The 13,541-nt window shown below is 35.2% G+C and overlaps 2 protein-coding genes across 6 annotated transcripts in view; one reads left to right on the forward strand and one right to left on the reverse strand.

Moving 5' to 3' along the window:
• LOC134840136 (uncharacterized) overlaps nt 1-13,541 on the reverse strand; it is a 274,304-nt gene that overhangs the window by 125,901 nt on the left and 134,862 nt on the right. The gene's annotated exons all lie outside the window — the stretch shown is intronic.
• LOC134839327 (filamin-A-like) overlaps nt 1-13,541 on the forward strand; it is a 58,704-nt gene that overhangs the window by 18,567 nt on the left and 26,596 nt on the right. For all 5 annotated transcript variants that reach the window (XM_063854835.1, XM_063854833.1, XM_063854837.1 and 2 more), the window contains exons 5-16: nt 3,392-3,530; nt 4,142-4,263; nt 4,759-4,856; nt 5,123-5,389; nt 5,792-5,869; nt 8,131-8,293; nt 8,617-8,699; nt 8,810-8,948; nt 11,245-11,471; nt 11,959-12,145; nt 12,264-12,638; nt 12,829-12,993. In XM_063854835.1, the coding sequence (XP_063710905.1) occupies nt 3,392-3,530; nt 4,142-4,263; nt 4,759-4,856; nt 5,123-5,389; nt 5,792-5,869; nt 8,131-8,293; nt 8,617-8,699; nt 8,810-8,948; nt 11,245-11,471; nt 11,959-12,145; nt 12,264-12,638; nt 12,829-12,993 (2,043 nt within the window). The remainder of the gene's footprint in view (nt 1-3,391; nt 3,531-4,141; nt 4,264-4,758; nt 4,857-5,122; nt 5,390-5,791; nt 5,870-8,130; nt 8,294-8,616; nt 8,700-8,809; nt 8,949-11,244; nt 11,472-11,958; nt 12,146-12,263; nt 12,639-12,828; nt 12,994-13,541) is intronic.

The raw sequence follows: 13,541 nt of genomic DNA on the forward strand, positions 1-13,541 counted from the left end.
GCACATGCGCTGCAATTTGCATGGCGAGCTCATATTTTATTATGACTTACTTGTAAACAAGTCATAGCTTGCTATGGCCACATTTACTTTGTGCTCATCTTCAACCTAACTAATTAATATTTGCGTGAGGCCTCCGGGCTTTTTGATTTAAAAAACTAAATTGACATGGTTCTTTCCAAAAAAGCCACAAGAAAAATCACAAAACCTTTTGAAACCCTTTGATTTTGGGCTGGTTGGTTGACTCAAAGATTATTCTCAAGTTAAGAGTCAAGGAAAAAATGAATAAGTCTATTTCAGCCGTTTAGTTTTTTTCGACTAGTGGAAATGGGGAAGAACTTTTTATTCGGATGTGTTTGTCGTTCCGACCATTAAAAATACGGAATAAATTAGTATTTGGGGTTTAATTTAGTTTTTTTTTCGTTTTAGAAACCACAAAACAAAATTAGATACCACAAATAATTATCGGAATGAGTCGTGTTGTATAGCATTTGAAGTCTTTTCAGTTGTGATTGGAACGTAATTTAAAATTTTAAAAGGATAGGCCGCGAGACTTTATTCAATCCTTGAAATTTTAGTTTTTTTTCTGTTAATTTAGTTTTGAAGTGTTTTAGAGCGATCTTCGGAATCTTAAAAACATTTATGCAAAAATTTCGAAAAATGTTTTCTAATTGACTGTCTATGACTTTAGAATATGCCTTACTTCTAACACGCGCGGACAAAAACGACACAAATTTGAAGAAATGATTTCATATTTCTTTTAAAACAAAAAACAATTTATAAAATTTTTTAAGAATACGGTCGGAACGCGAGTCTACTTGCACAGCAATACGCACAATCATGAACCACAATTACAAAATCATTAGAATAGGTAGAAAGTGGCGTTGTCTCCGGGTTTTATTTATTTTTCCTATATGTTTTTGTTTTTCTTTTTCAACGTCAAAATTGGTACCACAAATGTTAATCGGAGTGGGTCAAGTGCTATATCATATTAACGCTTTTTTAGCCTGTAAATAGTTTTTTTTTTAATTTTTCAGTGATGAAAATACGTGCCTGAGACTTAGCTATTCTTGAGACTTAAATGGATTAACGTTTGTTAAATACAAAGCAGTAATTTAGGTTCAGAAATCTTGCAAGCTTTTGTCCAAATAAAATAAAATCACTTTTTAAGTTTTCGTTTCAATTAATTTTTGTTTTAGGTTCAGCCTTATTCACTTGCGTTAGTTTTCTCGCCATCCAACGCGACAGACACAATTGAATAAAAACAAATTTATTTTTTCACTGTGATCTGATGAAGATTCTATGCTACTTGCACAACATCGGACTATTTTTGTTTTTTGTTTATTTTCGTACAAAAGAGCTGGCGAGAATAGTGTTTTATTAGGAAAACACCTTTTATCCAATATAATTTGCTAAGAAATGCTGATTACTGCATAGCATTGGCAATTTGATAGCGTCTGTTCTATCTGTTATATTGGTGGCTAGTGCTTCTCGGTTGTCAAGTTAACATGGCGCAAATGCGAGGACTTAAGTGTTGTAATCTCGATAACGACTCTTCAATTTGAGTTTTTAGCAACTTTTTTCGGCCAAGTGCAGCGCCGCCCCTGTTTAAAAAAGTTGAAGCGTTTGCGAATATAAACAGAAAGGAGCTGGCGAAAATTTATTTCCATTTTTGTTTTACTTGGACAATTTGAAAACGCAGTTGAGCAAAAAAATTAAATTTTAAGCAAAAACTAAAAAAAAACAACCCTTCTTACAAAAAAAATTAAAGCTACGCAAGCAGAAAACTTAAATTTGCGAGGATCAATTGCCGAGAATTGAAACCGAACGGAAAAAAATTAACTTTCTCGTTGTGTTTCATTATGCGGACCCCTGACTTTTCGCAAAATTTAGGCCTCTTTTGCTTAGAAAACTTTTCTGCTTGGTTGTCATAAAACAATTCTGTAAAACTGGAGCCGTTTTTTCATCTATTTTCAAGTTCGTTCAACTAATAATTTTGTTTTCTATTCCGTTTCTAAACCTGATATTTCCATATGTTTTTAATAAGCTGACTAATGAAGCACTGCTAAAACTAATCATTGAAACTTAATACCAATTTATGTTCAACAATTCTCTCAATATTAGCATTTCGACAATTTTTAGTGAAACACACTTTGAGAGGGTGTTATATGAAAGTGAAATGGTTTACATTTCTGACGTTCAATTGTTTCTTTTTTGGCTTTTTTCCCTAACTATTCTCAATTTTTTGTTGTTATGCTAATATCGTTACTTTCGTATCAAAATTCTGAACAAAAATTGGAGATGCCCATATTTAGTTTTAATCATTTTATGGAAATGAACTGGGAAAGAACACTAGAATTCAATGACTTCTAAATTTCCTTATTGTTCCGACTTTCGATACGAAAGTAACGGAATATTTGTGCTCGGGGTGGGTTTTTTTTTCTTCAGACAAATTTCGACTTTTTAACTAGCCATTTTTGACGGAATTTTTTAATATCATTCGAAAGCTATTGTTGTCCTGAGCTCAAATTTGAAAAGATATTTCACCTGTGATTATTTTTTGTAAAGTTATGGGGGTTTAAAGATAGCCATTTCGGCCAGTTTGGGACAATTAACGCGCAATATATTTCGCGCTATTAACGCGTAAGCGGAGAGTTAATCCGTCTTAAAATTGTTCCAAGTTAGTTGAAAGAAACTCATTCGCCATAATTGATTTGTTACAAGGAGTGAAATCTATCCTTTTGTACTTTATATGGCGTGTGGGGGGATAATTTTCATAAAAAGTTTCAAACTTAAGAAAAAAGTTTTTTTCTTTTTGTTTTATTACATTCATTTTTTTGATGTTATTACTGCTCCATAAAACCTTAAAAGGCAGTCGGAACATTCAGGGCGTCGCCCTGATACGAGCAGTCTTGTTTTGTTCCGAACTTAAGTGAAAACAATATTTATGCTTGGGCCGGTTTTATTATTCAGTCAATTTTCGACTTTTTAAGAAAACAATTTTGACGGAAATTTTAAAAAACATGTATCCTGAGCTAAAATTAAAAAAAGTTTTCACCTTTGATCATTTTTGTTAAATCAAAGGATTTGAAAATTGCTATTTTGGCTAATTTGGGATTATTAACACGCAATAATATGCATTTTTATAACACGTTCAACGCAGCATCTGAGACCAATTAAAGGGTAGTCCGAACATTTAGGGCTTCGCCCTGATACGAGAAGTCTTTTTTGTCCTATTTTTAATAAATTTTAAAATTTTTGCTCTCACAAGAGTTTAACCAATACGAAAATCAAGAAAAGTAGCTTAAAAATCATTACGAATCAGCCAAGTTGAGTTCCGAAAATTCTAGTTTTCTTATTGTGCTATAGCTATTTGTTGTCTTTGTGTTTATAGACAGTTCCCACATCAATGCGGGTAACATGAAGCTGGTGCTGGCTCTCATCTGGGCCCTCATTCTCCACTACTCCATTGCACTCGCCAGATGGAATGACGAGGATGACCTAGATGGACAGAGCAAGAGTGGTCGCGAGAGGTAACACAGCTAACAAAAACTGACTCTGTTTCCTCATTAGTCCGCATGCCATCTTTTGTAACAATCGGTCTTTTTGATCAAAAAAATTATTTTAACAAATTCGCAGCTGGGGGGGGGGGTCAGAAAAAGAGACAAAAATTGCAAAAAATAGACTGGATTACAATTGAGTTCCCGCTGAAACAGACATCAACATCATAATCGCTTGACTGCCAAATTGAATTTAAGAGAGGAGCATTTAAAACTGCACACGGTAAAGAAAAGGCACAGTTGCTTCCTATGATAACCTCTAATACATTTTTTTCAATCTTTTTGGACAGTGAGTGAGAAGTAAAATTCAGCCTAAAAAAGAGCTAACACTAGCTTTAATTAGAGAAACTTGTTTAAAAAAGATATTCACGCCTCTGTTACAACTGTCCACCTAACTTCTTTAAAATTGGAGAGCCAGAGTTGTATCAGCATGGAAAAAGACTTCCACATGGTGTTTTGTTTTCCTTACTTTTTTTCTTAGTTCTACAGTTTCCTTACCTTTCATCTTTCTTCTGTTTAAATGTTTTAAACTTATTAAGATAGTGGCGCGGGCTCTTTAGACTATGTTTGCATGATTTGTTCAGGCTGCTTAAATGGATGGACAATTACGTAACCGGACACTACGCCGGTCCCAAAATCAACAATTTCAACAAGGACTGGAACGACGGAACCAAACTGGGAGCCCTGGTAGACTCCAAGGCACCTGGTAAGACTACGCATAACTAGTTATAACTAACTAGCCCTTAGATCGTTTCTAGGCTGCTAAACTGGGTGAACAATCACCTGACTTCGGAAGACTTCCCCGAAGAGTGCCAGGGTTTCCAGAGAGATGAATGGGGTTCTGGTTTGGCCCTGGCCGCCATTACCAACTCCTTACAACCGGGTAAAATGGGAAGAGGGTAAATGTTTCATACAGATCCCGACTGCTGTGGGTCATAATATATACACTGCATGATGTACTGGTTTAGGGTCGGTTCTATAAATTGGCATTGTGGTATAAAAGAACCGCATAAATTAAAGTTTGGACGATTGTCGAATGCTGTCTTCGTTAAAATTTGTGTTGATGAAATTTCATACGTGTCATTGTTTAATTTTTCCAGTTCGTTTAAAGCCGGTGAATGCTTTTTCTTAAACTGCTTCCCCTATGCAATTTGTCTGTGATTTGTTTTCATTCCTTTTGAATGTTTTTTTTTGTTCACAGGTCTGTGCCCTGATTGGGACGAGTGGAACCCAAACAACGCTTATGACAACGCAGACAAGGCCATGGACCTAGCCCAGACTTACCTCGACGTGCCTAAGGTGACATCAAGTTTTTGTAATTTACTTTAGTTCACTTCAGCAGCCACGTGAAAACGTAAATGAAATTTAAGAAGCCCGTCGTGTTGCAAGGTGGGAAATCATCAACAAATAGTTGATTAATTTGTTTTTCCCGATTGTTTTTCTCCTTTCAAATTGGTTAGCATCGAAAAATTATTAAGTAAAGTTGAACTTTTTAGAGGATAGTTGTAGTCTCTATTTTCATGTAAGTTTGATGTCATATAATGGATTAAAGTTGTGAGTTTTAGCTGATTGCACCTGAGGAAATCATCAGTCCTTCGGTTGACGACAAGGCTGTCATGACCTACTTGTCACAGTTCCCCAAGGCCAAACCCAAGCCAGACACGCCTCTGAAGCCCTTCTGCAAACCCCAAAGGGCCAAGGCATACGGACCAGGGGTGGAGCTGGAAGGCTGCGTGGCTAATGTGCAGACTCACTTCACAATTGAGACTTACGGAGCTGGTCAAGGCACAGTCGAGGCACTGGTCTGGGACCCAAAGGGAACCCAAGTGACGGTGGGTAGACAATTCAATAATGTATTTTTCTGCGATTCAACAACAATTCAAAGTTGAAAATTTTAGGTGCGGAAGGATGAACTCGAGAATAGTAAAATCTTAGTTCTCTGCATTTTGTTAAACTGCTCACATGAGCGTGATTACCATGATTTCGAAGCAAGTGCTCCTTAATATCATATAAGATGATTTCTTGAAAATTTTCTGAAGCCAAGAGTTTTTGGACTCAAGATAGCTGGTGTATTTAATATTTTTCATCTCTAATTTGGATTTATTACGCACAGAATTTTTGACCATCCTCTCGTTTAATTTCAAAAGACGAAGAAGAATAGTTACACTTGAATCATTGAAAAAGTAAATTCGCTGGCCTTATCTTTCATTTGCTCACTCATATTCTGGTTTCAGACTCATGTAGTGTTCAACAATGACAACTACAAGACGTACACTGTCAAGTACACTCCACTGGCAGCAGGACAACACCGGGTGAGACAACTTTCTAAGTATCTTTTGATTGGAATATCGAAAAGTGTTAACGATATTTTAGCCGGCATTTAAAAAGTACCATTTTGTCAAAGTTAAATTGCCGAAAAATTTGAAATCTTATCCTAAAAGAAGAGAAAACATGAAGAACCAGAGGCTGTGTTGTGCAAGTAGCTTAGGAAAATCTGACTAAAACAAAAAGAAAAAAATATCAATCGAAAGAATATTACTTAAATTACTTTTTTTAACGTATAAATTGCACTATAAAACAACTGTCATCGATTATTGATCGTCCATATTTTAAACCGAAAACAGATATTCCCGCAATTTAGTTGCCGAGTTTTTTTTGTCCAAATATTTCTCAGTATCGGTTTTGTCGGAATATATAATTTTTATTCCAATATGATGCCACACTTGACCTTCTACCCGGATGAATCTTCTATATAAAAATCGTACGGGGTCGAATGAGATACGTTATACAAACAATTTCACTAAGATTTAGATTTCAGGAAAAAATTGTGATCATTTTTCTTGGACTGCGATTGAAACTTAATTTCAACCATAAATACCTCTCACTCTTGCGTTTTTTAATTTTTATTCAATCGTCCTTTATAAAAAAAAAACAGGGAATAAATACACGAATAGCCGCCGACTATTTCTTTTTTTTTTTCAAGTTAGTGTTCGTTTTGTGCGCGTGGTCTGATAAACGAGCTATACGAATGCGTAGAAAGTTAGTGAATGAAGCACAAAATTCTGCAGTTGTCTCCAAAATAAACTTTAAAAAAAATCGAACATTTTTCAATCAATTTTTTAGAAATTTTATTGCCGAGGAAGCGCCTAATGAAGTTTCCGGTTTTTTTTGCCTAAATGAAAACGTTTGTCTTATTTTTAGCGAGTAGTTAACTTCGAGCAAGCTTTATTCACTGGAAGAGAGACTAAAACCGTTTTTTTTTACACTGGGACTTTTTTTACAAGTTTTAAATGTCATTCGAATCACGACTTGAGAGGGCTTCAAAACGATATTTCTCTCGACCCATGTCAATAATTAATTTTGGTACCTGATTTTGCGTGGAAAACAAATGACAAAGAAAGAAATACTAAGACAACCGAAAAAAAGTTTCCCCAATTTCAATTATAGTTGCTTTTAGTGCTCTGATTTACTTCTGCTGTTTGTAATTTTACTAAGCTTGACTTCACTTATTTATATATTTTTTTTCGTTTAAAAACTTTTTTCTGCTCAAAATTTTTATCTGCTTAAATTTTCTTGCCAAATTTTGGCTTCTTCTTTTTCGGCTTAGTGGCTTAATTTGAGTTGTTTCAACGGAAACAGATTTTTTATGCTCACCTCTGGATCGCACAAGATACCAAAATTCTTAATAGAATAATTCATGATAACAATTTTTTTCCGGCTTTGTTTTTTTTTCCTTTTTTATCCGGCTCGATCTTACATAATTTTATTGGCCTCATATTGTGTCTTTCGACGAGCAAATAAAGTTTTTTTTTGTGTGGATGTCTGTGTTTTGAGGTTGAGGGGGACTTAATAACTTCTTGTTAGGGTTAATTTTTTTTTTGATTTTTTCGGATTTTTTCATTTTCTTTTTGGGCTTACTAGGTTTCAGCTTATGTTATATCGGCTTAGTGGCCTCATATTGTTTGATTTGACAAGCAAAAATATTTTTGTATGATTGAGGGTGAGGTGGAGTGATTAACTTTTTAGAAGTCTGAAGTCTTGATTTTTTTTTACTTAGGCTTAAAGGGTTTCTGACAAGTTGTTTTCGGCTTTGTTACCGCTGGATACATTAGCTTCCTATGCTTATAGCACATTCGGTTGTCTTGGAATGTTTTAATTCCAAATTAGCCACATTCAGTTTTTTCGACCCTTTTAATTTTTAAAATTTTTTTGTTTTGTATCGCAAGTAGTGCGAAGCTCAGCTTCGCCTCTGTGTATCATTTTCTTAAATGTGTTATTTTTTGAAATCATTGTGGGCAAACCTTCTTTGCTACTTCCAGAGCAACGGGCTATTTTTTGTCTTTCGTGTTAGGATAGCATAAACAATAATTTTTAAAAAATTAAATAAGGAATTTTCACACAAAATAAAACAGATTCTCGGTCATTTTGAGTAATATTTGTAAAATGATTGTCTTAAAAAAGTGATTTTAGTTTTTTGCCCCATTACTCAATTAATACAAAATTAGATAGTTTCTCAAGTACTTGCACAGTAAAAGGGTGCTCATCGCATATTACTCTTCTGCTTTCTGTTCAGGTGGAGGTGAAGTGGAGTGGTATGATGATCAAGGACTCTCCCTTCACTGTGAATGTGGCGGGGGTGGTGGGAGACGCCTCCAAGTGCACAGCATCGGGACCAGGTCTGGCGGTGAATGGACTGGAGGCCACCCAGCCCACTTTCTTCGAAGTGTTCACGGAGAGTAAGTGAATGGAAGTGTGAACAAATAACAGTCTTCATTCTTGTCTTCCACACACTGTTGATGTGCAGTTTTCAAACTGACCGGATAGAAAAATCAGGATAAATTGGGTTATTTGGAAAAATTTCAACTGCTATTTTGAAAATATACTTAAAATATATTGTAATGCTTTGTTTCGTGATTGATTACCAATATTTTTTGTTTTTTGGACCGAAGACATTTGGATCCAACAAAGAGCAGCTCTTAATTAAAAGACTCACAAAATGCATACCTCATTAAAGATATTGTTTTAAAATATAGAGTTTAATATTCCTCGTTGTTCACAGATGCCGGAAGTGGAAATGTGGAAGTTTTCATTACGGATCCCAACGGAAGACCCGAGACAGTACAAATGCGAATGGACCGCACAGTGCGTTTAATTACTTCACACTTAAAATAACATGATAATGGAATTAATTTACATTGATCGGTAAGAGTTTCCCGGTCGTTTTTTATCTAAATTTTAATGGTGTTTTTTAGAACACTACAACTTATACTGTGAAATACTTGGCGTCTGTCGGTGGTACGCATACCATCAAGATCACCTTCAATGGACGAAATATTCCGGGAAGTCCTTTCTCAGTCAACATGGGATCTTCATTCTTGAAAGAACCAGCTAGTGAGCATTTTATGAGTTTCTCCTTTCATTTATACATGAATAATTTTCTGTAAATCATCACTCCGTTAAATCTTTTCTTCAATTTTTTTCGACTTTTTAGTCATAAACTGAAGGAGCAATATTTAACAAAAATGACTTACCATATGGTCTATATGTTATCTTAAGAGATAGCTTTATTAATGTTCCGATCATGATTAAATTTTAAAAAATTTTTATTGTTCCAACCATTGAAAATGGTGAGGAACTTTTTATTCGGGTGTGTTTTAGTTTTCTTCTTCCGACCATTAAAAATGGGGAGGAACTTTGTATTCGGGAGCGTTTTTTTTTTGTTTTTCCATCGCAAAATCGGGGTACCACAAACAATTATCGGAATGAATCGAGTGCTATACCAAATAAAAGTTTTTAAATCCTGATTCGAACGACATTGAAAAATCTTCATAAAGTTTTCCTAGTTTTGAGAAAAACGAGTATAAAATTTTTGATTCTTAATTCAGTTTTGAGCGAGCGAGCAGGCTTACAATAGCTTATTTATGCTTAATTTAAGCCCTGAAAAATTAGTTTTACGCTAGTGAATTCAGTTTTTGGGCTTTAAGTGCCAGTTTGGGAATAAAAAACTCAAAAAATTCAAAAAAAATTTCGCCAAAAAAATTCTAAAATTTTTCTTTTATTTCTTTTTAACTTGTATATTTTCTCCAAAAAGTGCTCTTTGATTTTCATGTTTTATTATGACTTTCGGGTATAGCTAAGTTCTAATCAGACGTCTTTTTATCTTCAGACAAAAGTTACACTAATTTTTCTCTTTTTGGTATTTTTCTAAGACTATGATCGGAACATTGTGTGCTACTTGCACAGTATCCGGCTACCCTTGTTTTTCATAAATTGTTTGTTTTTGATAATAATAGTTTACCGGCTCAATCATTGTATAATCACTCAATGGATCAACCGTAAATTTTGTCCAGCAAATTGATTAATGGGGGATAAAACACTGGCTTTTCAGACATTGATTTTGTTGAAAAATTTTGATCCTAAAAATAAAAAATTTCGAAACATAATTATGAACAAAATTTGCGTTATCTAATTATAATTATTTTCCGTACAATGAGGTTTTTCAAAAAAAAATCCTGCGGAATTGTTTGAAATGCGAATTTGATACAATATTTTCAAAGTTATTACATGGCTAGTTGGAGACTCTACGGTAGGTCACTGTTCTGTTGACCCTAACCAAGTATTGTTTGCTAATGCACTAGCTTTTTTGACAATTTTTTCACAATTGATTTTCTATACAAGTCTTGAAAAGTTCAGTAGATCTATTTTTTTGACATTTTGTAATTTTTCAGTAAATTTTTCCAGTAGTTTTTCTCTATTTTTATGTCGGCTAGTGTGGCGTATTTGAGAAATACAAGGTAGTAAGCTCCAATTTTTCCTTTAAAAAAAGCTGAAAAACATTTTTTGGTGGGTCTTTTTGACAAGCGTTAATCCTTGCCATTCTGACTTTCGAAGATTGTGACGGAATATTTGTGCTTGGGTGTTTTTCTTCGATTTTTGTAAATATCAAAATTTGACAGTTTTTTTTTTGATATATCAGAAGAACGATACTGTTTTCCTGGTCAAATCTAAAAACATGTTTTAATTGTGATCAATTTTGCTGTCTCATGACTTAAAATTTTTAGTTTGGAGCTCTTTTTTGTTATTACATATTTTTTGAAGTTTTTGTGAACTGCCAATGAAAACCTTCAACTTTGCTCAACCAATGTAGCAAGGTAAAAAAAACTACTCTAAGCTCCAAAGGTAAACGTTTTTTGGTTGCGCATTAAATGTATACGAATTACATGTATACGAAATGGTCAATTTATTAGCGAAAGTTCTAAGATCCGAGTACACAAGCGACTACGTTAATGGTTTCATCTTCAAAAGTGAAATAGAAAAGTCTTCAAATGAGGAAACAGAAAAAAAAGTTCAAAAATTAAGGTAAGCTTAACAGCAACACATTAAAAGAGATATCGATTAGAGTAAAAGTACTCTACAACACATTTGCAAAATTTTTTGCAACTAAAAATTTTTATCAATTTTTATTCTTGTGAAAGCGAAGCTTGATAATTATATTCATATTCTGAAAGATAATGATTTAACAGACTCCAAGGTGTCTTCTACGCTACTTTGGTAATCGGTTCGCCTATAAAAATGGTATTTTTTGTATAATTTCGACAGTTTCTTTTTCATCGTTACTTTTTCATGTTTGAACACGAAATTTGTGAAATCAAAAATGGGTACCAATAAGCACCAATTTTAAATTCAGAAAACGACCCGAAGAAGGTGGTTGTGAGTGGACGTGGAGTCCAGCCGAAAGGACTACGAGTGAACGAAGCTGCAGTTTTTACCTGCGTCACAAAAGACGCGGGCGAAGGAGTCCTATTTGTGACTGTGCTGGGTCCAGGTGGTACCCCAATTGGGTGCTCAAAGGAACCTAAGGCATTCGGAGTGTTCGAGTGTGTTTACACGCCAATGATAGACGGACCATACAAGGTAATAACTCCTCGCGTGTCAGATAATTAGAGATATTCTGGAGTGTAGATACGTCAGTAGCGCATACAAAAATTTCCCAATTTTTGTCGTAGTTTGTTATATGAATAAATTGAAACTGATTAGATAAGCTAATGATGAAGCTAAGAGCAACTATGAAGCTAAAGGGAAAATTAATTAGTTGTCATGTTCACACATACATCAAGTTGCTTCGATATCTTTCTTTTCTCAATATCTTCGGCTGCGATAAAAAATGAACCCGGGTGTCATCGAAATTCGAATAAATCCTGATAACTTTTATTGTCTCCAGCTCGTGGCATAAATTGCTTAGTTGGTCTAATTTTGTGGAGAGGCAGCGGCTTTTGGCTTACCGTCCTCTAAAAGTTGTTAGGCTGCACCAAAAGTTAGCAATGATTTTTTTTTGGTTTTTGATCAATCCTGACATTATCAGGACGCCGCAAACTATAGCTAAAATGTGTTCTGTTCCCAGGTAATCGTGAAGTTCGGAGTATCTTCGGATTCCTCGAAGGATGTTCCTCGGAGTCCTTTCCAAGTTCAAGTGGAGAAGCAGACAACCACTCTGGTCATAGCATACGGACCTGGATTGTATGGTGGCAGAGTGAATCACCAGGCCGCCTTTACCGTGGACACACGCGGCGAACCAGACGCAAACTTAGGTTAGATCACAAAAGTTGTCGGCTATATTTTGAAATAGACTGAAATTAATTTTCGAGTTCGCATTTATTAAAACCTCGTGGTGCAACGGATGCTCAAATTTAGAGATGGTTGCTTTAGGGTTTTCGATCGAGGGCCCGAGTGAAGCCCAAATTGACGCACAAGACAACAAGGACGGCAGCTGCCGTGCCAAGTACTTCCCCACAGTGCCTGGAGATTACATCATCCACATCACCTGCAACAACCAGGATATCAAGGACTCCCCCTTCAATGCCAAGATCCTTCCAGCAGACGCCGAAACCACGCCAATAGATCCGGGTCAGATAATGGTCAGTGGTCCAGGCATTGCGCCTACCGGCAACGCGATAAACAAGTCGACGACTATAATAATCATGTTCCCCCAAAACACGCCAATGGGAATGATGCCCAAGGTGGATGTGCTAATTGTAGACAGGGATGGTGATATTGTTCCTGCTTCGCCTGCACAACCATTGGGTAAGTTGAAATTGATTCATAGAGGAACTGAAACATTTTACCGAAATCTAACTCTTCTTTTCTCGAATCTATGAAGCTCAGCTATGAGTTTTCAGAAATATAAGGAGCTTTGCTGTAATATTCTTATGAGTCAATTGGTTGAGTCAACCAAGCGAAAAGTTTGTTTTATTTGATAATCTTTTTTTTTCAGAGCAATCTCCTCCGAAGTTTGCGGTGACGTATGTTCCTGTGAAGTGTCAAAAGCACACTATCTATGTGACCTCGAGTGAAGTGGCAGTCGCTGATTCGCCATACCAGGTCTTCGTCGACTCCGGTTACGATCTCAGCGATGTGAAAGTTCTCAACCTCGAGCCAAGTTAGTACACTCCGTTTGATTATTAACCTATTCATAACCAAGAGATGGCCATGGTTCGAGAGGGATATACTATTTTTATATCGCAATTTGACGCATTTGATTGCAATGAAGTACCGATTTTTATTTTTTAAATTTTTGTTTAAAAAACCAAATTCAGTTGCAGTCAGATAATATATTTGCGTCTTGATTCAATGCGTTTTTATTAAAAGTGTTCAAATTTTTCATGTTCATTCGGGAAATATTACTGTTGATTTTTTCGTCTTTCATTGCACGTAAAATGTTATTTTTTTAATTCTTGTTTGTGACAACCAATTTGAATATAATGACTGCGATTTGTGTGCGTTTAATTTGGGCATCTTAAATCTAGGATATACCACACTAACATCTAACTGACTTCAAATCTTTTTCTGAAATCTTAAGTAATCACTCTTTTCAATATATTTTTGCTAACTGAATTCATACACCATCTCACCATGTTTAAACATTTCAAATATGTCATCTGCAAACCTATTTCTCATTGTATACTTGTCGGCTGCTCGTTACGTGTC

The sequence above is a fragment of the Symsagittifera roscoffensis genome, chromosome 2 (assembly GCF_963678635.1).
Source record: "Symsagittifera roscoffensis chromosome 2, txSymRosc1.1, whole genome shotgun sequence".
Lineage (NCBI taxonomy): Eukaryota > Metazoa > Xenacoelomorpha > Acoela > Convolutidae > Symsagittifera > Symsagittifera roscoffensis.